This window comes from Tachysurus fulvidraco, chromosome 22 (genome assembly GCF_022655615.1).
Source record: "Tachysurus fulvidraco isolate hzauxx_2018 chromosome 22, HZAU_PFXX_2.0, whole genome shotgun sequence".
NCBI lineage: Eukaryota > Metazoa > Chordata > Actinopteri > Siluriformes > Bagridae > Tachysurus > Tachysurus fulvidraco.
Genome location: NC_062539.1, coordinates 6212083 through 6237888, shown reverse-complemented (window position 1 = coordinate 6237888; position 25806 = coordinate 6212083). Strand labels below are relative to the sequence as shown.

Sequence of the window (25806 nt, the reverse complement as noted above, 5' to 3'; positions counted from 1 at the left end):
AGATAAAGTTATTTAATGCACAAGGAAGCACTAAAGAAGCCTGACCTAGTCATCTATTGATGGTCGCACAAATGATTTTGATATACAAGGATCAGTAATGAAAACCACATCTAATAAAATAAAAAATTTAAAGAAAACCACATTATCCAAGTCTTGCTGTGGCTTTGTTATGTCTCCATGATGAGACATGAAGATGGTTATCTTACTCAGGGATCACACCAGACCTACATTCATAAATATTCCCATTCTACACTAATGCTCTTCTTATTTCAAACTACAAACCTGCACCTAAAGCACTCAGTTACCCACAAGTCCAATAAACAAGCAGGTCAAGTGTCTATGAATCCGTGTGTATGATTGGTCCTGGATGTGAGACGTGTCACGAGCCAACGTGGGATCCCGAAGCTATTATTGGACGCGACGTGTTTGCCTCTAGCCAATCAGAAAGACGCTGAGAGACTCAGCGAGGTGACGAAAAGGTGGTGCGTTAAGGTCGCGTTTTGTAAATGGGGTTTTGGAATAAAAAAAAATTGTATTTTTATATGAGCTCAGTTTATGGATGGTGTCCGAAAACGCAAGGGCGTGTGTGGTTTAAACGTGAAATGCTTTAAGTGCACGGTTTCTGTTGAGACGCTGTGATTAGGAAAAGATCAATGGGGAGTAATTGTGGACGACCTTAAAAGCAGCTTTCACTCTTCGCCAAGTTAATGTCAAGCCTACAGGCGCAATAATGCAGCCCTGGGAAGCCAAGTGGATCATCTGCTGACCTGCTGTTTCTCTCTCTCTCTCTCTACATTTATATATATGTGTGTGACCTAACTACCGTTTACTTTAACTACACCCGCACTTTTTTGCCACTCTGTGTGTGCGTGCGCGCGCGCGTGTGTGTGTGGGTGGGTGGGTTGTTTGGTTGGCGGCGGTGCGCGTGCAGGTCAGTGATGTTTACGTTTTCATAGCACGGGCGGCGGATACACTGAGCGCGCGCGCGTGCAGCACCGCTACGGACACAGAGCGCCCTCACGCACGCACGCGCGCATATCACGATCGGTCGACACCGTGAGGCGGCGCGTAACCGACACCGACACCGTGCCTGTTTTTGTTTTTCTTGTGCTTTCGAGGAACGTGCGTGACGTTTGTTCGAAGCTCGTGGAGTGTTTCCGGTTTTGGGACTCGCGCACATCATGTATCCGCATGGACGACCGCAGGTGAGTGAGTGATGGTGCCGAAACCGAAGGGTCTGCTGACTTTTCGACCGTTTTGTGCGGTGCATGGAAACATCCCCATAGGTTAAGAGCAAGTGGTAGAAAAGAAGGAGGACGTAAAGGTCAAGGTCAGGGGTTAAAGGGGTTAATATTCGCGTCACTGTGCTTTAAACTCATGCACTTCAGGGATGAAGCGATCTGGACGTAAACGGATCATGTACCGCTTCGATCCGATACTAGTCTGAATCGACACCGTGCCATCTCTCAGTTGGTTCCCTTATGTATTGTAGCTTAGAGGAGATATTTCATAAATGTGCTTTGTATTCACAGGGAAAAGTAGGTGTAGTTAAGTGAAAGGTCAGATGTTTGATCAGCATCTCAAAACCTTTTCTGTCTCTGTAATAATATCTTTATCTTATGTGGCTTTAATATCTTATGTGTGTATAATAAGTGTGTATATAATGTGTGTGTATATATTATTGTGTATATATAATATGAGTAGTATCTATCAATTCTGGCTAAAAAAAATAGTTCTTGCAGGTACCAGCGGTGCAGTTTAGTACCTTGTTTGATGTACAGTATGGTGTGAAGGTGTGTGATGATGAGTGCTGATGCATCACAGATAAACATTAATACAGCACATAACTTGGCTTACTGACCAAGTGCAAAGTAGGAAATCTTTGGTCACCGTAAGGCAGGATCCTTTCCACTTTTACCTCGTCCTGCCTCTGATTTCACATAAACATATAATAGTCAATAGTGGTTTGTTTACTGTATTAGATACTATATAGATATGGGATAATGTGGTGTTAATGCATCACTAACTATAGTAAATTACTGTAAGTGCAGGCACAAGTGATAGTGCAATGCAGCTGTCTTGTGTGTGTGTGTGTGTGTGTGTGTGTGTGTGTGTGTGTGTGTGTGTGTGTGTGTTTATGTTTAAAAGGACAGTGTGTGCATGAGGGCTGTTTTAAGAAAACCTGATATGGTTTATGTGTCTTAATATTTGGATGATGTCAGCGAGCCAGCAGAGGGGGTGCTGCTGAAAAGTGACAGATTGTGTATGTATCCATGGAGAAAATGAGTGTGTGTACATGTGTGTGTTCATGTGTTTGTGTGTGTGGCAATAACTGCATATGGATCCAGGCCACTTCATTCTCCATCGCAAATGTCATGTTATATTACCTTCAAAGGGAAACACGATATTATACACACACACACACACACATTCACACACACACACACACACACACACACACATTCACACTCTGCCAAAGCTGTACTTATGATGGCATGTTATTACAGGCCTACAGAGATATGCAGATCAAACAGGTGTGTGTGTGTGTGTGTGTGTGTGTGTGTGTGTGTGTGTGTGAGAGAGAGAGAGAGAGAGAGAGAGAGAGAGAGAGAGAGAGAGAGAGAGAGAGGGAAAGAAAACGAGAGATTATAATCTGGGTATGCTGTTGCTCTGTAAATATGTGGAGGTGGAGGTGTACACACACAGGTGTGTTTGTGGCAGTGTGGGTGTTGTGTGTGCATAAATACTCACTGCATTGTGCTATTCCTATTGTCATGTGCACGTTTAATACATCTGGAATCTTTTATTTATACTGGCTTATCATACTGTTTTAAAATAGACGCCTTTGCAAAAACTCACCTGCATACAGCTTATGCAATCTAGAGCAAAAAACAAGTACGCAAAGCATACCTGCTGGTCTAAAATAAGAGTAGACACTTACATCATTATTCCTTAGGTTTTCAGCTGTATGATTTGACATTTCAATAGAAATTCATTTTTAATGGATGGAAAACAATCGATTTAACTGGCCCTCTCAGTTGCCTCAGAAAGTCTTCCAGTAAACGGAACTTTATTAGTATTAATATTATTATTATTATTATTGTTGTTGTTGTTGTTGTTTATTTTTTATTGTTATTTTATTGTTATTATTAGTATTTTTTATTATAAATAATAATAATAATTAGTATTTATTATTATTCTAATAATAATAACAACAATAATAATTATTATTGTTATTATTATTGTTATTATTATTATTATTATTATTATTATTATTATTATTATTATTATTATTATTTTAATATCAATAATAATAATATTATTATTTGTATTTTTATTATACCAATAATAATAATTGTAATTATTATTATTGGTATAATAATAAAAATAATTATTATTATTGTTATTATTATTATTGTTGTCATTTTTTATTTTTATTTTTTTTTATTATTATAAATTCCTTTTTAATATTGTTTATTATTATTATTATTATTATTATTATTATTATTATTATTATTATTATTATTATTATTATTATTATCATTATTATTATTATTATTATTCTCCAGGCATATAGTCCAGTGTCCAACAGAGTTTCTTTACCATATTCTAACCCCAACACACAACTTTGATAAGTAAGTTAGAGATAAAAGAGGCCAAAAAAACCCAGCATGTCCTTTAGTGTGTTGCATTCCTCTTATACCACAACAATTTGCTCATGTTTATAAATGAATACCCCATAGTACATTTATACTTACCATTTCCATGTTGGTTATAGCAGATTCCTTTGTTGCGGCTAATACAAACACTCAGGTCATGAAATACTGACACTGGAGACTCCTTCCATATGTAATATACATCTTTATAGATAAAGACTAATTATATCAAACCTTTCTATGCTTTCTGTGTTAAATAACGTTTTTAGTTAAGAGATAAGTTAAGAGAGACTTTACGTTTTAGAATGTGATTTTCATCTTTGTTTGTATTGCAGCTGCTGCTTGACCGATTTCAACAGCGTTGTGGTGTCATGCAGGTTGTGATTCATGAGTTAACCAGGAGCCATGGTTTTAATGACCAAGCTGAACTCTTTCACTTGTTTTCCATCCATAATCTTGGAATTTTGTTCTGAATCCCTGACTAGAAAATATCTAGACGTCTTCCCTACATACAACAGGAAGGATGTTGTAATAAACAGAGAGCACAGTAGGTTACTCTTGGACAGTGAAGAGCTCGATCCCTATCATGTGATCTCAGCTCAATCTAAATTTAATTCCCTCTAGTGTATTTAATCTGCAGGATAGTCATTTCAGTCCTGCGGCTGTTATAAAAGGGAAGAGGTAATAGAGATGAGGTCATCACGGTTAAGAGCAGGCCGAGCCGGAGGTTCACACACCGCAAAGTGTATGTGTGTGTGTCTGTTAATTCCTACAGTGGGCATAGAGATCACAACACTGAGTGAGTGTGTGTACAGTGTACAGTGGTACATAGAAGACGGATATTAGTTGTAAATGCTTTTTAGGGTTTTTAGAAGCAGTACAAACACAGCTGTGATTTATTTTGAAAGCATGAAAGGTTAAAAAAAAATTCAAAAGTTGTCACTCTGGATTTAGCTAAATACTGATTGTGTTTTTAATGCAGTGCTTGTATGTACTAGCTAGATATATGTGAGCCGACTAAGGTGGAAAGGACACACACACACACACACGTATGCTAACATTTATTTTTGTTTTGCTGAAATTTTAATTATAATATTTTTTGTTTTGACCAATGAACTCAGTTGTCATTTTCCCGCGAACCGATGGAAATAGAGTGGGCGGAGCAATAGTGTTGTTAAAAATGGAGCAGCTGCTAATATTTAAGCAGTGATCACAACTGACAGTTGTCTTGTTGTCTGAAAACAAAGAAAGAATGAATGGATTCGTCAGTCCCAGTTCGCTCACACGTGCCGGTGTAGTAAATTCTGTATTTTCTTCATTTCAAAGATATAACAGAAAAGCATTCCAGGATTGTCCGAGTTTAAATGCTGACGATTCCACTGACATAAAAAAAAAAGGAGAAACTGGCTGGAGGAAGTGTACGCTCACTCCTGTCAATCTAGCCGATCTTGGGCGTCTGCGAGCTCATGTATGTGGAAGAGGGCTGATGGTACTTTCCTCTGGGTGTGTTACACTGTCCTGTGATGCGGCAGGAGTTTGTAAAGCTATAGTGCTATAGCTATAACATGTGCTTGCATTTACATTTCCAGCATTTAGCAGGCGCCCTAATCCAGAGAAACTTACATTTTCATCACATTTTATACAACTGAGCAGTTGAGGGTTAAGGGCCTTGCTCAGGGGCCCAGCAGTGGCAGCCTGGTGGATGTGGGACGCGAACCCACAACCTTCCGACTGGTAGTCCAGCACCTTAACCACTAGACCTCCACATCCCCCCACGTGTTAAGAGTTCTGGTGCTAGCAGTTTAATGATAGAAGAGAGGTGATGGCTGGTGGGTTGGAATTAACAAGTAACCAATTAGGGACCAAAGTGTTCTGTGGTTTAATCTTCTTAATAATGTTGTAACCAGAGTTGCTTTATTTTGGTGTAAATCATTGGTGTGTAAAACTACTGTATAATTCTGGGTATAACTCTATTACAAAATGATTAACTGTATCTTCATTCATTACTCCACTAATAATCTGCACATAAACAAAGCTCTTCATTCAGCTTTTAGCTCAATTCTGTACAACTGACTGAATTTCTTTTTCGCACACACACACACACACACACACACACACACACACACACACAAATATAAGCAACTCGGCAGCTACTAAACACCAATCAGATACGACCCGTGATGTGATTAACAGAATAAATCCAATAACTGGCAAAGCTTTATTAAATACAAGAGCTTGTAAATTACAAATCTTAGCATAAATGTGGCAATATAAGATAGAAATGAGGATTTAATCGATGTGAAACACAATCCTGGTGCCTGTTACATGATGGTGTCAGAAAAACACACAACAGAACAGAAAGAAAATCTTATTTCTTGTACATTCTGTCAGCCAGCTTGTTCTTTCTATCATATGACTGAAATATCTATAAATTGAATTCATTCTTATGTCTTAATGAAAATGTCATGGCACACACACACACACACACACACACACACACAAACAAGTTTTTAAAGAATCAAGAGGCATGTGTTGTTATATGTGTCGTAAAGGATAAATGGTTTGTATTGGGCCGTGTGTGTGTGTGTTTGTGTTTGGTGTGTGTGAGGAGAAGGAGATGCTCTCTTACTGTATTCTAGCCAGACTTGTGTACATTAGTTACATGGATGTCCATGTGCCCAGTGTGAATGTTCTGATAACGTTTATTTATTTAAATTGAATTTTGAGACTTAAGACTTTAAGTTTTAAGACTTAAATTTTTTTTAAATTTCATTTTTAAAGATAAATCTAACCCCTAGCAAGAACCATCTGTTTTATATTTACAGTGCATATTTTCAGTGTTCATCACTAAATCAGCACTGTGGCCTTTAGACTGCATTAAAACACATGCTGCAATTTTGTTACAGAACACACACACACCCACACACACACACACACACACACACTAAAAACGCCTTTGTGACATTGCCATGTGTTGAAATGACACTCTTGATGTGTGGCATATGATAATGAAAGAATCCATGTACTGATATCATGTTCCTAATAACAGCAAAGTCATCCTAGTGTGTTACGTGGTGTTTATCAGGTCCGCTTCAACTTGCTCTGTAGCCGACATATAATAAAAAGAGGTGACACTAAGACCCTGCTCAGCTGTGGTGTTAACATCCATCTCGGTGTGATGTGATGACAAGCGTCTCGCTCTAACACAAGCGTGAAAGGGCTTTTGGAAACATGTTGTGTTCCAATCCTTCAAACGACGCTCGGATTTTGTCCGAGATTTATATAGACGCGTAACCTTTATAGCCTGGACATGAAATTCTTCTCAGCTTTTTTTGAATGAAAGTATTTTTGGTTTGCCCTTAATTTTTTTTAAATGTATGCCATGTAAACACACAGATTGTGAGGAATTGAGATGACATACATTATGTCATATGATACATATCTACACTGTATAGGGTATGACAGTAGGGTGCATGATGGTACGCTGTCTGCCTAGTAGAAAATCATGCTGCACCTGTCTGTCTGTGTGTCTATTTATCTTCTTTGTATGAAGACAGTATCTATCTGTCTGTCTGTCTCTCTGTCTGTTTTTCTAACTATCTGTCTGTCTGTCTCTCTTTCTGTTTTTCTAACTATGTGTCTGTCTGTCTGTCTGTCTCGCTATCTGTTTGTCTAACTATCTGTCTATCTATCTGTCTGTATGTTTCTCTAACTGTCTGTCTGTTTGTCTGTCTGTCTGTCTAACTATCTGTCTTTCCGTATATATTTGTTTTTTGTATGCGTTACAGTAACCTGCCTGTCTGTCTATCTGTCCGTCTATTGCTTTTTTGTTTGCATAAACATCCATCCATTCATCTATCCATCCTTTTTGTTTGTTTGTTTGGGGACTTCATTGCCGGTGTGCTGTATTGTTAGGACTTTGTAATGTGTACTTATCTATTATCTGCTTATGAAAGAAACAGATAAAGACTGCTAATGGAGTATTACTATTTTACTATTACTAGTGAAAACATTAGAGGATTTGCCTGAACTGGAGAATTACACCATTCTGGTCTCTGACAGTAACTTCACTTCGCACAACACACCTTCATGTCATGGATTCATTTTGTATAACAGCATGCCCTGTCATGTTTTACTGCTTCAGGTCAGGTTAGATCATATAAGCTAGCCGGATAAAAAGATTTGTAAAGTAAATGACTATGCATTTCCATGCTTGTCCGTTCCCTTTTGCAATGTTGATAAGAAATGTGTAAATGGTGCCTTAGATCTGATTGATTAAAATCTTTACACATTTTTTGTCAGTTGCATTGCTAGTGTGCAACTATGATACAATCTTCAGCCAATCAGAGAAAGCCTGGAGCCTGAAATGCTTGTGATTGGACAAATGTTGCAACCAACGAAAACAGGGAGCAGGCGGGACCCGTTAGCTAAAGAACTACTGACTCTTCGCTAGCAGCAGTGCTAGAAATTAATTACAAAAAATGCTTATATATATATATTTTAAATATTTACTTTTATGTATAAGCACACAAGATGACGGCTTGGATTCTACACTTATCATTATTATATAAATACAGATATGTTGCTAAAAATGTGTACCTCCTTTTCTAAACACATTTTCTTGCTTCTGTATCTGTGGCCCATGTAGCGAATATTTCAGCAGCGCCTTATTCACAGCCTTGTGATCCACACACACACACCCCCCCCCTCTCTCTCCTGACACAGTAAAACATTGAGATAGATGGCTGTATTCCTGCAGGATGGCAGTGTGTGCAGTAGCCTGGCCGATAATGCAGTGCTTTGTCATACTGTCTGTAGCTTGTGTGTAATGACCTCTTATTTTTCAGCAGCTGTATCTCCACTACGCTGCCTGCACAGCTGCTCCCAGCCTAAACTACGCACTCTTCACCCCCATTACTCTTTATTTTATCAGGATTATGTACACAAGCTATCGTTGTATTAAAGGTTACCTGGCACAGCAAGGCAGGACGTCATGTTACACCAGTTTTTCTTCACTCAGAAGGAAATGGGTATTTGCCAGAGGCTGTTCTCGGGCACATATTAGTTTACATAACGCCAGAAGAAAAGGGGCTGAAATCTGAAGGTAAAAAGTTAATGCTTGGTTATGTCGCAGATATCGACTGGTGGATGTTAGGCTTCCTAGAAATGAATAAACGCTGCTTGAGCAAGCATGAGCAATCCATCTGGTGTCCACAAGCTTTCCTTCACGAGGCGTGATCGTGTTGGATGACGTGCCTCGTCGGTAGGGTATAGGACCGCAGGCCTGCGTGCTAGCATGTGAGGAGTTTTGTGAAACAAAGCATTTACTGTTTCAGGCTGCAATTTTGCAAGCGCCATTATTTGCAATCCAGAGCAAATAGAATAGAGCAGTATTTATGGCCGGAAAGGGGAATTTGTCCTGCACAGACAAAAGCCTTGACAAGTACAAAAAATTCAGCATAAACATGTAGACTAAAATAGGCTTAACACCGTGCCACACTGAACGCTGTACAAAATGCTCATACAACCAAGTGTGCACTAAACACTGTGCTGAAATGTGTAATCGTATGTCCTGTTATGAGAGTGTAGTATTACTTAATATCAAATTGCTTCTGAGTGAAAATAATCTGTTTCTCTTGTGTGTGTATAAGGGAATATAAAGCGCACTTCAATACAAAGTTACCAAAGAGCTTCCTTTTTCTTACATACGCAGCATTTTGACAGAATTATAACACATTCTACACTGGCTTACAATTTCAAATGTTGTTATAATGTCTTTTTATACATACGTATGTAAAAGTGTAGCACTGGACTTAAAAATCTTATTTAAATTTGTGTGTAAAGGTTTTTACTGGTTCCTGATGTAGCTCACTCTTGTTTTGGTCTTTTGGGACCACATGCTTGTAGATGAACTCCAGCCATTTGTAGATAAGTTGAGCTGTGCTGTATTTATACTGTATTATTCAGTCATAATATAAGTGAGTTGGATTTCGTTGTCTCTTAGGCTCCGTTGGTGCCAGGCCACGCGGGCATGAAGTTCACCGTTCTGGAGACGTTGGACCACATCAAAGAGGAGTTCCAGCTTTTCCAGGCTCAGTACCACAGGTGAGGATATCAGTTAACACCGTGGGCCGAATCCGAGTACGATTGTTCCTGTTGCCGCTGTAGCATTGGTCTAGTTTTAGACTCGGTTCATTCTGTCAAACCCTGGTGCACTTGCGTTCATCTTGCATCATGGAGAACACAACACGACTCACTCATATTTGTGTTCTATTATTATTTTGGTATGTGCAGACAGTCACCTTACGTCTATCTTCTGCGTTCACCTGCCACTCGTGTCACAGACCTGTTGTGGAAATTAACGGTCATAATCGGCTAAAACACTCGCAGGTTACTTTACTCTCTGAACCTGAAGTGCAGTACGAGTTCAGGTTAATGCAAATAACAGCTCAGATCCATTGCAATCGAACTCACGCTACCTCCTACAGAAAGCCTCGGGTTTACACTTCTGGCTCCACGTGACAGCTTTTACCTTCCTAATGAACTGACCGAGTGAACTGTGCTCGGTTTTAGACTTAGCTCCCAGTGTATGTCTGGTACCTTTCCAGTAAAGTTTTTAAAAGATCTAGATTGTTCTGTTCAGAGATTTTAGAGATTTTTATTATTACTATTCAGTAACCCAAGTTTTCTTTTTTCTCTCAGTCTGAAGTTGGAATGTGAGAAATTGGCCACGGAGAAGACAGAGATGCACAGGCATTACATCATGGTGAGTGCCCTGTTTTTTTATGGCAGAATAAGAGAAATGCAGTTAATCCTAAATGAAGTTTTGGCGAGGTCAATAAAAGACTGAAAGCCAGTTGAGAAAACGTAGGGCTTCCTCCATTTCCCCTCGTCACTTTCTTCCACATGGAACGATTCATGTTATAAGGGTGTAAAATTGGTTAGTAATAAATAATGCAGTTTCATTTCTAGTTCTAGATTGATTCATCATTAGTGAGCTCGTTAGACACCGTTTCAGTGAAAAACAGCAGTTCATTTATTAACATCGTACAAGCAGAATCGGCACCGGAGCTTGTTCTGACAATAATGATCTACTTGCACTTCTGTTTTTGCCGTAGTACTACGAGATGTCGTACGGGCTGAATATCGAGATGCAGAAGCAGGTAAGAAACATAACAAGAGTTGACACATTATTATTCAGGGAACATCACATAACTCAGTACATACAGTAACAGAATAAACAAACAAATTTCACAGTCAGTACAAACTGATGTGGAATCCCGGACTTGTTCGTAAACTCCTTACTAAAGCACACAGGAAAACGTCTTCTCTAATAGTGTGGTGTTATTTCTACTAATAAAATACGTAAAGACTAACACGAGACATAACATGGGACCTGCTGTTATAAGGAAATAACGTACCATCTGTAAATCAAATGTATTATTGAGAACCATTTCGTTTTTAACCATTTTAGTTGCATTTATTGTTGTGGAACCTCTGAGAAGACCTTATAGCAGCTAGCAACAGCAGTTCTTTCATCACCAGCAGCTTGTGTTATGTTATTAAAAAACTTTATTAAATCCTCTGACGCTGGAGACTCGCACATCCACGCGTTCATCCATTTTCTGTAGCGCTCTCGGACATCCTGGATGTGGTGCCAACCCATTGCGGGGCACAATCGCACACACTCACACACACTCACACAGCCATTCTCATGCCAATCAGCACACAGCCCATGTCTTTGTACTGTGGGAGGAAATCAGAGAACCTAGAGGACACCCCTGAAGAACAACAGTGTACATACACGCATGCAAAGAAGGCTAATCCTGCTAAGACCCCTAGTGTCCTTCTCCGGTTTTTTAGGCCATTTGAGTTTCCGAGTTTACTTTAAAACAAGCCGGTACATTTATAGGAATCTCTGAAACCGGAGTGCTTGGAGTAGATGACACAGGAAGTGACGTGTTCCCTATCTTTTCTGCTAATGTAACTAGAAACGGATTAATGTTTAGTCATTCATTTAAATAAAAGTAACTGTTGACAAATTGCTGTGGAATGATGGAACTAAAACATGTCTGGACACGTTGTCTTTAACAAAGGTGTGTGAGGTGTGTTAGAGTCACCACTGGAGGGTAGCAAAGATATTTTTGGACCTTAAAAGCTTGTTCTTGGTGAATGTGCTTTATAGATTCACTTATTTGACGCACTATTCCATCTCCAGAAAGACAGACTGGAGCAGGAACTGTACTGCTTGCCCTCGATTGTCATGTTTAATATGTCCTCTTCTGCTTGATAGCATTTTTTCTGAGATGTGTGTCTGTGTGTGTGTCTGTCTGTGCCTGTGTGTGTGTGTGTGTGTGTCTGTCTGTGTGTGTGTGTGTTTGTCTGTCTGTGTGTGTGTTTGTCTGTCTGTGTGTGTGTCTGTCTGTGTGTGTGTCTGTGTGTGTTTGTGTATACATGTGTTTGTCTGTGTATATATGTGTGTGTGTGTGTGTGTGTGTGTGTGTGTGTGTGTGTGTGTTTGTGTATACATGTGTTTGTCTGTGTGTGTGTATATATGTGTGTGTCTGTGTGTGTGTGTGTGTTTGTGTATACATGTGTTTGTCTGTGTGTGTGTGTCTGTGTGTGTATACATGTGTTTGTCTGTGTGTGTATATATATGTGTGTGTGTGTGTGTGTGTGTGTGTGTGTGTGTGTGTGTGTGTGTGTGTGTGTGTGTGTGGGTTGTTACACATATGCATGTGTGCATTTCCCTGCAGGCGGAGATTGTGAAGCGGCTCAGTGCTATATGCACTCAGATTATCCCTCTCCTGTCCCAAGAGGTGAGTGAAATTAATGGCACACACAGACGTGCTCACACACACACACACACACACACACACACACACACACACACACACAGCCTTTAGAATTAAAGTGTTACTTACTACAGAAGGCCCTGATTCTTCCTCTCACAGCTATTTAGACATTAATTATTTACAACAGAGCTGGTCATCAACACAGTCTAATCTCTCCTCCCTTTCATCGATCAATATTTTATACAGCCTTTTTTTTTTACTAGGCAAACAGAGAGCATGCTGGGGATGTTTGAGCCATAATACCTCAAATGAGTCCAGTAGGAGCAATAACAGGAAATTAGCTTGTTTGGCTAAACTAAGTCAAATAGACAGCATTTGTAAAGTGATGTGTCCACTACAGACTTGCTCACTGGATGGCTGTGTATTAATTAGAGCTTTAATGATTCCTTTAGTCCAAACTGGCGCAGTGCACGTTGTGTATGGTGCAGATGGACCAATTCAAACGAGCAAAATCCCAGCATATATAGACTAATAAAGACGCCTAAGGGTTTGTTGTCTGATGCAGATTTCTTTGCGTAAACATGAATGACGGACCAAAATTGGTGGTGGAGTGGGGGTGGGACTGGGGAGTGGGGTTTGTCAAAACCAACAACCAAGGACTTTTCATTAATCGTTAGGATTATTTTTTTTTATTTTTTTATTTTTGTACCGTCACATACATTGGAATTCTCACTTCTTATTAAAAACGTCAACAAATTATAATTTATAATTTTATAATGTAATTCCAAATAAATATACTTAGAAATTATAATACAAATGAAACAATTACAGTTTGGGTATAATTGAAATCCACACAAAACAAAAAAAAAAACAAAAAACAAAAACAAATAAAAACATTAAAAAAAAATGTAAAAACTTTTTATTATTAAGTCCGTTTACCAAGTGACAAAAAATAAAACAAAATATCTTGACTATGTAGTCGAATGGATCTAATACTTCCCCTTATGAGCTGCCGATAACACAAAGAAACGCTAATTTCACTCATTTCAAGCTTCTTCTTCTGTTGGCTAGAAATACTGAGATACCTACTCAAGCAGCAATTGCTTTTCTCAGCATTTGGATGTGTTATTTATGTTATGTATGTTGTTATCACATGTATTTTATTGTGCACTGTGCATTTCTCTCCATCCTGTCATGCTTCTCTGTAGCAGCCCCAAGAAACGAGGCGTTGACACTCAGACCTTTTTTTTTTCCTCGAAGAAATCAAACACCGTATAAATTTATGTCGGGTTTATTCATATCTCCTTAAAGATATAAACGACTCTGTGTTCAAAGTCTTGATGTCATTGTGGGAAACTACACCCATATAGGTGAACAAAATAAGGCTTGTGGTTATTTGTTTTATTTAGAAAACGAAGCTCGTTTGCTGGAAAGATGGATTTAATGTGGATACTTTTGTATTTATGTAGCATCAGCACCAGGTGGCTCAAGCAGTTGAAAGATCCAAGCATGTGAGCATGGCCGACCTGAATGCTATCATAGGGGTGAGTATGTGTTTTTATTTCCTCATTCACATCACCGATCACACCTTATTACAGCACTGACATGACCAGACACGTGCATTACACCGTGTACTTCCTACCATTGTGTTCTCAGTACAGTTTCACAGTTTCAGCTGTCCTTATGACTTTACATCCTAAGCATCACTTATAAATAGTTATTATGAAGCATACAAATGAATGAATCTCATTCGCACACATTATAAGTTATATATTGGGTAAGTCAGACCTTTGAGCCGTTAGTGACCTCTTTGCCTGCCTCCTTAGCAACAGCAGCTCCAGCACCTGTCCCATCATGCTCCAGGCTTCCCCCTGACACCACACCAGTCAGGCTTGTCTCTCGGAGCAGGAGTCGGTCTCATGGCCCTCCCCGGAGCTTTCCCATTCCCCCCACATCTGGTGCCTAAAGACGACGTCACTCACCTCGATTCTGTGGATCCCAGAGGTTCGAACATAATGACTTTTTATTCATGCTACACAGATGGAGAAGATATAATCAGATCTTTCTAAGACCTTGTTTATACTTCACTTTGCGTGCCTTAATTCAGATTTAAATCTGGCTATACTAAGACAGGAGGCAGTTTCCCTCCATGTCAATGCTCTATGTAGCCTCAGATTCATGTTCATTTGTGTGCTGAGATGGATTTCTGTTCACTCTGGGTGGAAAGAGAGCTTGTTTGCATTTCTATAGCTTCCGGTTCAGCTCAAAATATCACCATCTCATCTGTAATCTCACATCAACAAGACATTTTTTTTGTCCATAAAACTACAGCTAAATTTCTTTGCACAATTCTGTCTAAAATCTAGTTAATCTATTGTGTGAAATTCAGCAGTTTCGAAAACAACCACAATCATGCCATTTGAGATAAAGTGGTTAGTGGTTAAGGTGTTGGACTACTGATCGGAAGGTCAAGATTTCGGATCAGCAAGCGACCAATTCTGGGCCCCTGAGCAAGGCCCTTAACCCATAATTGCTGAATCTTCACGGACTATTTTGCATTGTGCTGCTTCCACATGATTGGCTGATAATCAGGGATAATTGCATGAACGTGTAGGTTTACAGGGACCACCAAAGTGATTGGTTAGTGAGTGTGTTAGGATATTTGGGTTAGATTCCGTGCGAAGTCCAGGTACCGCTCCCATGATGACGGGATAGATTGCTGCAAGAGGGAGTTAAAAACTTTTTAGTGTATGGAAATTTTTCTAAATTGTTTGTCGGAAGCAAAGCCACAATGTTTAGGTTTGTTTTACACACGCCTTTATCTTTTGGATCCTGTTAACAGAATTTAACAGAATGCTTTTAAAATGCTGTAAAAGTGGAAAAATCAGATCAGGATTCAATCTAGATACAGGATCTATCTATGGAAGAGGTGTGAACAGAATCAGAATTCAGATATTGTTGGATAGCTATAGATTTGCGCATCTGTAGCAGTAGGACAAATAACCGGGAAACAAATTGTTTCAATGAGTGACATTTTAATGGTGTTTTTTTTTTTTTTAATATTGTGTAAGTGGATTATATGATCATCCACTAATGCTATTCCAGTGGCAGGTTACTGCATTTGTCTAACTTTTTCTTTTTTTTTTTTTTTTTTTTTTTAAATTCTTTTAGACGGCGCTCCAAACAGGGTGAGTATGAACCATAGTCATGTATATCAGTCAGGGTCAGAACAATACAGGGGCTCGGGGCAAAAACAGGCCACTAAAAATGACCAAATCCCCACAGATATATTAAATGTACGGGCAGAAAAAAAACAGTAGTTACTTCCTATTTTTTTATTCGTAATATTTATTATACTGTATACCGATTTAGGTTAATTCACTCGATGTTTCTAAAATCTCTGCACGTCCGTCTGCGTTCTGTGACACAAGGTTATGTACAGCAAAGAAAATGAATACAAATAGAATACTGAGTTTAACATGAATGGCTTACATTGTGGGTTTTATACAGTTATAAAAAAAATGCCCTCATAAAGCTAATAAATGTTTCGAAGTATCGACTCCAGAGAACGGACAAATAAACGTCGATTTCTGACCCTGATAGCAGTTTGTGTAAGTGAGTAGATGAGTGACTAACATTAGAGAAATTTTATTATTAACCGCCATGTAAATTGTTTCATATACTACAAGTGAGTCTTATTGATTTATTGTTTTATGCATATAAGGAGCTGCTGGGCTGAGTCTTGATTTCTCACAGGATAAATGGAGTGTGTGTAGCTTTAGTGTTTGGGGCAGCATAAGGCTTGTGTTATGTATAGTGCTTGTTTATTTCTCTCTGGTTTCCCATTGGCTGGTACAGTGAAGTGCTGAACATGCTACTGTACAGGCGCTCGTGTGTTATATATCTTAGTGCAGAACAAGCAAACCAAACATTACTATTGGTTTAATAAGTAATTATATGTATTGCACAATTTTATGTAGTATAATTTTCGACACAGTGTTTGTAACACTGACAAATCCTTTGTCATATCCTGGTATAATTAGGTGAGGAATAACACATGCCAGGACATTATACGAAATTAATCAGAGATGGAGCAGAGTGATGCGTCCGACGCGAAGAAATTACTGGTACCACCCTGAAGTTGATTGTTTTTTTAATGGCATCACATCCTGAAGCAATTTGTCAACGATTCACTAATGAGCATGATGTACTTTCCATACAACAATCCTTTTATAGTTTCATTTAATGTTGTGGAACGTCCATGAGACAAGTTCCTATTATGGCTTACACTACAGCGTAAGTAGCTATGAAACTATAAACACTTGTTTCCACGCCAAGTTAATAAACACCGAGTTTTTAAGAACTAAATTGAACCAGTGCTTTAATATAAACCTTGAAGGCGGAGCTTCAAGAACTGTCAGAACTGCATTCAACAGCAATGCAGTATAACATCATTTAACTTTAGGAAAGATTTCCATTTTTCAATCCAAAACGCCACTATTTCACCCCATTCCAGAATATATTAAGCTTATTTATTATATAGTGGTGAATGTAGTACGTATTTAATATAGTATGGTCAAAAAGTATTGGCACCCTTCATTAAAATGAAGTTACATTGATAAAATAAAAAAGTCATTTAAACACGTAGCATTACTGCTTTTTTTTTTTTTTTTTTTTATTAGTGGAGGTTGTGAGTTCAAATCCCAGTTCCACCAATCTGCCACTGCTGGGCCCTTGAGCAAGACCCCTAACCCTCAATTTCTTGTTCTATAAAATAAGATAAATGTCAAATGTAATCTATGGTTCTTTAAAAGAATAGTCTGACTTCCATTTTATTTGTGTAGTGCTTTAATAAATGTTGTCGCAAAGCAAATTTATATAAAATTTAGATACAAATGATCAAATTTTATGTTTCCCCTAATGAGCAAAACAGAGGCGACGCTGGTGTAACCAGGAAATTCATTCTAGTCCAAGTTATCAACAGCAGGAGTTACACTGATGGAGATTTTACTTTAATTTAAGGGTGCCAATAATTTTCTCACTGACAATGTACTAGACATGCGCTGATTTGTGATATATTTTCATTTAATTCATATCGGTGTGCTCTTCGACAGAGTTTTGCAGAATCGGCTGCAGTGAGTCAGTCTGTGGCTCAGAGGCTGCCTCTGCCTCTAGGCTGTTCAGTCGAGTCGGTGACAGACAGCAAGAGAAGCAGCGCAGAAGGAAAACCTCGCGTTCCCACACCCCGGGTACGACTCTCACACTTCCACACAAGCTCACATACAACAAACACTGTGTCATATCCTGGGCTGACTGACTCATGCGTTTTCTTAATTAGATCCTTTACACGGGCAAGCAGCTTTTTTTTTTTATTTAAACAGTATGATCTCTGATGTAAACAAATGTACTTAGCTACAGTAATTGAGTTTAGTATGCCATGTCCACACTGGAGCTATAGGAGGTTATTGTACACTATATAAAGCCTTATATATAATCCTTACTGTCTAGCTTTCAGGTACAATTCCTGGTTTGTTCTTTGAGAAACGTGGAGCTGTGGGACAAATCGCAAGAGAACAAATTTTCAGTTTTCCAAATGAAAAGCATTCCTGTAATAAGATTGTAAATCTCTGTAAAGCTCGTTCCATTATGTTAAGCTTACAGTTAGTCATACGAACCACATTACAAGCCTGTGAGACATCACCGAAGAACCGACGGTTAAGGTCGATTTTACTGAAAATTGTGGGTGAGACAGATGTTATACAGGCACAACGTCTGCATCATGCCTGTAGCACAGGAATAACACAGCGTTTATTATGCATCAAGGAACGCTAATATATTCCATACACTCCGCTATTCCATACGCTTGACCTTTTCCCACTAATGAAACAGCAAAATTATAAATTACACTCACTGGACAGGCAGATTTTATTGCTGTTATTCCTTTTTTCATTAAAACATGTCTATGAGAACCCACCTACGACCACCCCCCCTCCACACACACACACACACACACACACACACACACACACACACACACACACACACACACACACACACACTAGTTATAGAATCTATACATCCTCTAAAAATAGTGTGTTAGAGATGTCATGGAGTCAGGAATTGCCTTGATTAATCAAGCATTCATGTCAGCAAAATGACTTCTATAACTCCAAGCATGAAAATTATATTAAACGGAGCAACTTTTTCATAGACAACACGGGGAAGTATGGTTCTATGTGATACCAATGAAATATTAAAATGTCATTTGAAATTCTTAGAGCATTGTGTAAGCTATGAAACGAAATGCACTGGAGAGAATATTTCAACTTCTTTGCAAGCATGCTTTCGGAATACTGATGACGCTTACCGGTGAGAAGACATAAAAAGTGGAATAGTGCGGTGGATGTTAGTGTATAGAATACTGTTTTCTACCAAGTGCCATGGAGGATAAAAAAAAAAATTCATCTAGAGAGCTAATGTGTAAGACTGAAGTAGCCTGAGCTTATAAGTCCGTGTGGGGTTTTCTAAAAGGTCTTATGTGTGTCCATGTGGGTTTCCTCAAACCTTCCAAAAACAGTGTATTTCGCTACGATGGCCTTGTGTTCCGTCCAGGATGTATTCCTGCATCGCGCCGAGTGTTCCTGGGATAGACTCCAGATTCACCACCACCCTGAGCAGGATAAAGCACTTACTGAAGACGAATGAATGAACACATTGAGTTTCAGCGCAGATAAATGTCACTAGACAGAAATAAATCCGATTCCGGGGCACTGCCGTTCCTTATATAGACGTACGCAGGCTGATGATGAAAGAGGAAGATAATTGATGACATTTCGCTTTTTCCTCTAGGACAGAGACGTGGAAAAAAATGAGGACAGTTTGAAACGGGACAGCACTAAAGAGGTACGGCCTAATTATTCTGTTCCTGCCTCTTCCTCCATGGCCCTGGCCTAACGTCAACATTGTGTCTATAATTATAAGCCCCAGTCAGGACATTCATGAATTACCAGCTTTTCACAACTCGGAGCAGAAACTAATACAGCTGCTACAAGGAAGATTTGAAATAGCACGTTTGCAACCACAAATCCTGTTTCCGAGAACCATATTATCCATAATCTTGTGCTTTATCTGCCAAAGTGGAATCACTCTGAACCAGGAAAAAGATTTATAGTATTTGGTCTGGATTTTGAATAATATCTACATAATGATTCAGTGTCCTATTGACCTCAATGATGTCCCAATTACTCCCATCACTTTGTGATTTTATATCACTACTTCTACATAATATCCAAATATTAGCTGTACAAAGACACGTCTTTATCTGACTGGCATCACTAAAATATCTGTAATCACACTGTTTTCTGTGACATGTTGGCAGCCTTGTCCATGGTGTTCTCTGCTTTGAGTCCCCAGAGACAGTCTCCAGGGCCGGTATTCATAAAGCTTGTAAGAATGATCTCAGAGAGCTCCTAATTTAGCTTAGAATTTTCTAACTAGGAATCTTAGCTTGATGTTTCTGGATCAATCTCAAAGCAACTCTGAGCAAGGACAACACAAAAACCTTTATCTTAGAGAGGAGGCGGGACTTAACACAATACTAGCTTTGACGCATTCATTTGAAGACCGTGATTGGTTGTTCAATAAAAAAAATAATCGGGGCGTTTTTAAAATCTGGTCTATTATAAGCCTTCACTTTGTCTCTATATTAAGATATTTGAGGTTATGTCCTGTATTACGTTCGTGACCGATCGTATTAGAGATGTTCTAACATCTGTATGTAATAAATGTAAATGTAAAAAACTCTGACACAGCACTGAAATGTCATATACACAAATTATATCATTTCTGCTTTTATGTATATTTATATTATATATAATATGTAGCATTGTATTAACTCACTATTATTATTATTATTAAATGTTTGCAACACATTTTTCTCCGTCTTTATCTTTTTGGACATTTTCTCCTAAAGAAACTCTTAAGCCTCTTAAATCTTCCTCACTACTCCTAAGACTTTTTAACCTAATAAGCACTTTTAAGGGTTAGGAGGCTTTATGAATAACTTTTATTTTTACTAGGATATTCTCTTTCAGTTTAAGGGGAAACGCTCACATTTGTAAGAATGTTCTTAGAACTAGGAGCGACTTTTCGCACTAAGGATTTTCATGAATACAGGCCCAGATTTCCTGAGACCCTTTGTAGGATAAGTGCTAGAAAATAAATGCATGGAAGTTATCAAATAATCATGTGACACAGGCACAAATGATGAATAATCGTTTGCTTCTTAATATGACTCGTCTCCTGTTTGTTGACCTGGAAGAAGAGCGTATCTCCAGCAGCAGGGTCTCCCAGGTCCGCTGATGGGAACGGCGTGGACAGCCGAAATTCGTCCAGAGACGTCCGATCGCCTTCCTCTGGCTTCTCACATACACACACACCCAACCAGCACAAGAGCCCTCCTCAGGTACACAACACACTTTTCTATGCATAACGAAAGAGTATATCACTGATTACTGTAGGTGATATACAGAGTACAGAGATATGTGCTGTCCTGCATTACAAATCTGTCAGCATTTTGTTAAACCCTGCAGCAGTGGAGAAGTTGGTGGAGGAATAGATGGGATTAGTGGGGTTTCTTTATGAATATTTAGATTTACACTGACGAAAAACTGAACAGTAATTTCATACATTTTTGACTTTCAGACCAGATTGTCTGTGTGACTAAAATGGAATAATCTAGTAATACAGATTTCACTTAGTAACTGGAAGTAAGTTGTTTAAGGTTTTGCAAATCACACCTGGCTGGCGGTGAAAGAGGACTTTATCAGTGCACAATGATGTCTCTCCCCGCTGCAAGATTAAACAAACCCTCTGACATTTATATTGGTCAAGCCCTAGTTTTGTCTATAGAAACCTCTGAGCTAATATTATAACTATTTCATAAATAGGTTATAAAAGCCTGAATGTTTATTATTATTATTATTATTATTATTATTATTATTATTATTATTATTATTATTATTATTATCTTTAGGAGTCAGATCATTAAGTACAGGTTTTGGAGTAAGTCGACCTTCATCTGATACTATTTTTGTCCTTTGTTATTAAAGAGCAGCGGAGTCAGTTAATACAGTTCTATATTTCAGTCCTGCACCTTTACAAACCTAGAATAAAAAAAGAAATGAAAATGCAAAACATCAATTAAATTCTAGTAAAACAAGAAATAACCAAGTAAAAAATTCACATGTAAAAAGTAAGTCTCTTTTTTTTTCTTCTTTAATTTTAGAAATTTGCTTATAATTTTATAAGGATTATACTAAATACTTATTTTATATTACCTTCACAATTTTTTTTTAATTTTTGGATAAATTCAGATTTAATAGATAACGATGTAGGATGTCTGTTGTACAACATCTACAACAATGTCTACTAACTTCTACTAGTTAGAAGCTCCCACTATCACTTTATAACAGCTATCGAAAGTCAGTCCCTCGCCACTGTTTGGTTTTCCTCTCTTTAGAATAAAAATAAATAAATAAATATTAACAAGAAGCTGCAAAAATATGAACAGTTATCAACAGTTCAACAAATCCACAATTGTTCTCTATGCAAGACCCGGAATATGCGGTTGCCATAGAAACTGTACTGTCGAAAACAATCTGACTTTCTGACCAATCAAAATCGAGAATTAGGCAGCACTGTTCTAGAATATGTGTCATTTATTGTTTAATGGATGAATCCCATTTCATTAGTTGTACAACTACATGATTCCCACCCGTGTCTCCGGGTTGAACTTTCTGCTTTCAAATTTGCATAAAATTTGCATAGGATTTGGATGGAGAACTTTTTGTTTTCAGTACAACCCAACAATTAACATTGAGTTTAAAGGATATTGAAGCTTTGCTAGTAAAGAGTGCGCCTTTATTTATCCGTTTTTTGTGTGTTTTGTAACAACACCAGTTGAATGATCCTTAGGGACATGGTAGTCTAGTGGTTAAGGTGTTTGATTACCAATTAGATGGTCAGGTGTTTGAATCCCAGGTCCCCCAAGCTGCCACTGCTGGGCCCCTGAGCAAGGCCCTTAACGCTCGATTGCTCAGTCACTGTGAATAAGAGCGTCTGCCAAATGCCCTAAAATGTAAATTCAGTATTTTTTTACTTTCTGTGCTTTTAGGAGAAAGCGCGCTCTCGTTCTCCATCTCCTTCACATGACGCTCCATCTCCTGCACCTCCTCCTCCTCCTGCTTGTCCTCTGTCCTCCCCAGCATGTGCTCCCTCTCCTCCTGTCCAGCACTAGGTGAGTTACACCTACACTCTCCACAGTCAACACATTTTTGTTTATTCGCTTATACAGTACAACAAAATATTACAGGCTTTATCTTTCAAATTCTATTACAATATTACAGACCAAACAACTATTACAGACTCGATACATTTCTATTCATAAATAGTTGCTTTTTATTGTTGTTGTTGTTGCCATTTTAATCAAATCTGAAGTACATGTCTACTTGTAACAGTGTGGAAAATTGCCATACAGTAGAGTGCAAAAGTTCGTACACCCTAAAAATAAAATGAACAGGAACTTGCAGAACTTTTATTCACAGCCAAAAGACAGTGGTTTTTTTTTATAAACCTTCACTTTTATATTTTATATTATAATCACTTTTTTATTTTATGGTAATATATTTATTAAATAATATAAAAAATACAGTATATCAGTCTAAATAACACTTTTTGAATGCTCATGCTTTGCCCAGAAGCCTCCTTCAAAACTCTTTCTTATCTTCTTAACAGCTTTTGGTTTCTCTCAGTTGTAATATTCAGGCCAGCTGTAACCTCACAGCCTGAGCTTTCTGTTGTCACACGTTTTCTTCTTCAAATCAGGTTTGAGGACCGAGATGGTGGTGACAAAACTTAAAGCAAAATCAAATCATTTTTTCCCACTGACACACAACAAGGACTTTTGCACTATGTGGCATTGCTGTAATGTTACCACCAGAAATAAGACGTATTTTGTCATTCATTCATTCATTCATTCATTTTCTACCGCTTATCCGAACTTCTCGGGTCACGGGGAGCCTGTGCCTCTGGGATCTCAGGCGTCATCGGGCATCGAGGCAGGATACACCCTGGACGGAGTGCCAACCCATCACAGGGCACACACACACACACACCGTATTTTGTCAGACAAATCTAAATTAAATAAATGGCTCTTTTTATTTGTTTGTTAAACTCCTGTAAATCTTTCTTGAAAACATTCCTTCTTAATAAAAATGTGATTGTTTTCCATATTGCCTCAAGTCACACTTATACTTATTGTATTATATAAACAGTTTGTATTTTAAAAAAAAGAAAGAAAGAAAAGGGAAGATTTTCTCTATAGCTCATTGTCTCTCAATGAAAAGTAAACACGTTTGTCTTGCCGTCTTCGCAGGACCCCACTCCGCTTCATGGAGTGAGACGGGTGGGAGATGAAGTGGCCCTCCCTCACCCACCCACCAAACCCAGCACACACCGGCTCCGTCCCATAGTGCAACGGGGTCGAGGTCCAGGTGCCTTGCAGGGGTTGTGCATTTGTCCACCGGGTCTTGGAGCTGTACACAATCTGCGTTCACTACACTGCAGGGCCATCCCAGCAGCACAGCTTAGCACGCCAATCAATCAGCTGTTACAGTGATTGACAGGTCTATCAGCCAATCAGGCAGCTGGAGTGCTGTGGCAAAGCTGAGCATTATGGTGAGCGTCTTTTACATACATAAATAATTTCAACATAATTGTATACGATTATTAAGGATTATTATGTTGTGCATAAATTGAGGCTGTGTATTTAATATGATTATCAATAATAGCATACTGTATTTTTATTATATCTTATGACTTTTGAATTGCATTTGTTTGTGTATTTCGGCAGTAAGGAAGTGAGAACAAGTCCTGTTGACCCTTGATGACCATGGGAAATTTAAAACCTAGCAAACAAAGACACAGAAATTGACTAATAACTCCTGGATAAACAACAACCTTTAAGACTGGTGTGTAGCTCGACCGGATCTTTGGCGAAGAAGGTGACCTTTATGTTGTCTTTTATACTCTCACTTTATGCACTGAGAGCGTCATTTCTGCATTCCTCATAGCCACATGTGCACGAGTACACAGACGTCTACTGCTGGAGATGACTTGAGATGACTGGAGGACACAGGCTGTAAAGAGACTGTAATTTTATATTATTTTTTTTTAAGTCTTTTTTTGCCATCTTCAGCACATACCTGCTTAGTTTATCTCTCACGCTTGCAAATGCCACTCTATGCTTTTACTCACTCTGTAACCAGTATTTCAAGTATTCACGTACCTTAGATTCTTCAGCTGGTCACCTGGAGCCGCCTTCTACAGCAGCCGGGAACATCAAATTCCCCAAATTTTCTTATAATTAAAAGAAAATGACATAAAAATGAACTAGAATCTGTAATAAAGGGAGTAATGTTCAGAATGCTGTCCTATCATTAAGAGATGTGAAGTGTAGAATTAAATGTAGGGACACACTGTCCCGCTGGAGACACACACACAAGCGTGCGTGCGCACACACACACACACACACAAGAAATCCTGATCTCTATTGGCAGGTCAATATTTTAAACAAGACAACCATCTCAAGTCAACATTTTTTTGTAAAAGCACCTTGAAGTATGAACTTTTTCAACCTTACCTGAGTGAATACACAGTAAAGACAGAGCTACTGTTATTGTATTGCATTTGGCTCTTTTTCCACCACGTCTTTTTTAATTAAAGAATAATCTTTTTTTTTAAATATTATTAGCAGCAAAGCCGTATGAGGCAAATATTTTATACCCTTTCTAGATAAAATTGAACAATCCGAACAATTATTTTCCACTAAATTATTTCCCCATTCAATTTTTACCCTCCGTTTCTTCTCTATAGTGTTTACTAAACACTATCCCAAACACATTGAATTTTATCCCCAGGTTAAATCTAATTTATGACCCTATAGAACACACAAAGTCCAAGACATATTATATGTCTATTTCTTAGAAATCAGTTGAAACTTTTCATTCAGTTGTGGGCTTTTTGGAGGCAGATTCGTGCCTGTGCAACGGTCTCTGTATTTGTGATACAGCTGAACTGATTCAAAACAAGTTGGCGATTGTGACTGAATCATGTGCATGACTCTTTTTATTTCTGTTATTCAGAAATATTAAATGACTTTACTTTAACATTGTGTTTCTCTCTTGTTCTCTTTTTGACCTCCCAATAAATAGAGTTAACATCTGCTTTGAATATTTTCTCTGACTTAGAGTTTTTTTCGTTTTTTTTTGTTACCGTGATCCCGCCGTCCTCTTTAC

At 38.3% G+C, this 25806-nt stretch overlaps 1 protein-coding gene across 6 annotated transcripts; it reads left to right on the top strand.

The window, feature by feature from the left end:
• Nucleotides 1-482: 482 nt before the first annotated feature.
• Nucleotides 483-25741, top strand: tle2c (TLE family member 2, transcriptional corepressor c). Of its 6 annotated transcripts, none has more exons than XM_027150416.2 (14): nt 483-806; nt 9661-9761; nt 10359-10422; nt 10775-10819; nt 12413-12475; nt 13921-13995; nt 14278-14455; nt 15623-15639; nt 17566-17700; nt 19301-19354; nt 20772-20915; nt 22626-22748; nt 23886-24187; nt 24363-25741. In XM_027150416.2, exons 2-12 carry the CDS (start codon nt 9688-9690, stop codon nt 22746-22748), a joined length of 972 nt encoding a protein of 323 aa, XP_027006217.1. In that variant the 5' UTR covers nt 483-806; nt 9661-9687; the 3' UTR covers nt 23886-24187; nt 24363-25741. The 6 variants fall into 6 exon arrangements, with proteins under 6 accessions (XP_027006217.1, XP_027006216.1, XP_047662388.1 ...); XM_027150415.2 differs by lacking the exon at nt 483-806 and adding an exon at nt 821-1205 and having other exon boundaries at nt 14284-14455; XM_027150414.2 differs by lacking the exon at nt 483-806 and adding an exon at nt 823-1205 and having other exon boundaries at nt 20775-20915.
• The last annotated feature ends 65 nt before the right edge of the window (nt 25742-25806 follow it).

Bases quoted from the DNA above. Each gene is read 5' to 3' on its own strand.
- tle2c (XM_027150412.2), top strand. From the start codon at position 1,182: ATGTATCCGCATGGACGACCGCAG. The intron at 12,476-13,920 runs GTGAGTGAAATT...GTATTTATGTAG, and splicing joins TCCCTCTCCTGTCCCAAGAG to CATCAGCACCAGGTGGCTCA. The intron at 13,996-14,277 runs GTGAGTATGTGT...CTGCCTCCTTAG, and splicing joins ACCTGAATGCTATCATAGGG to CAACAGCAGCTCCAGCACCT.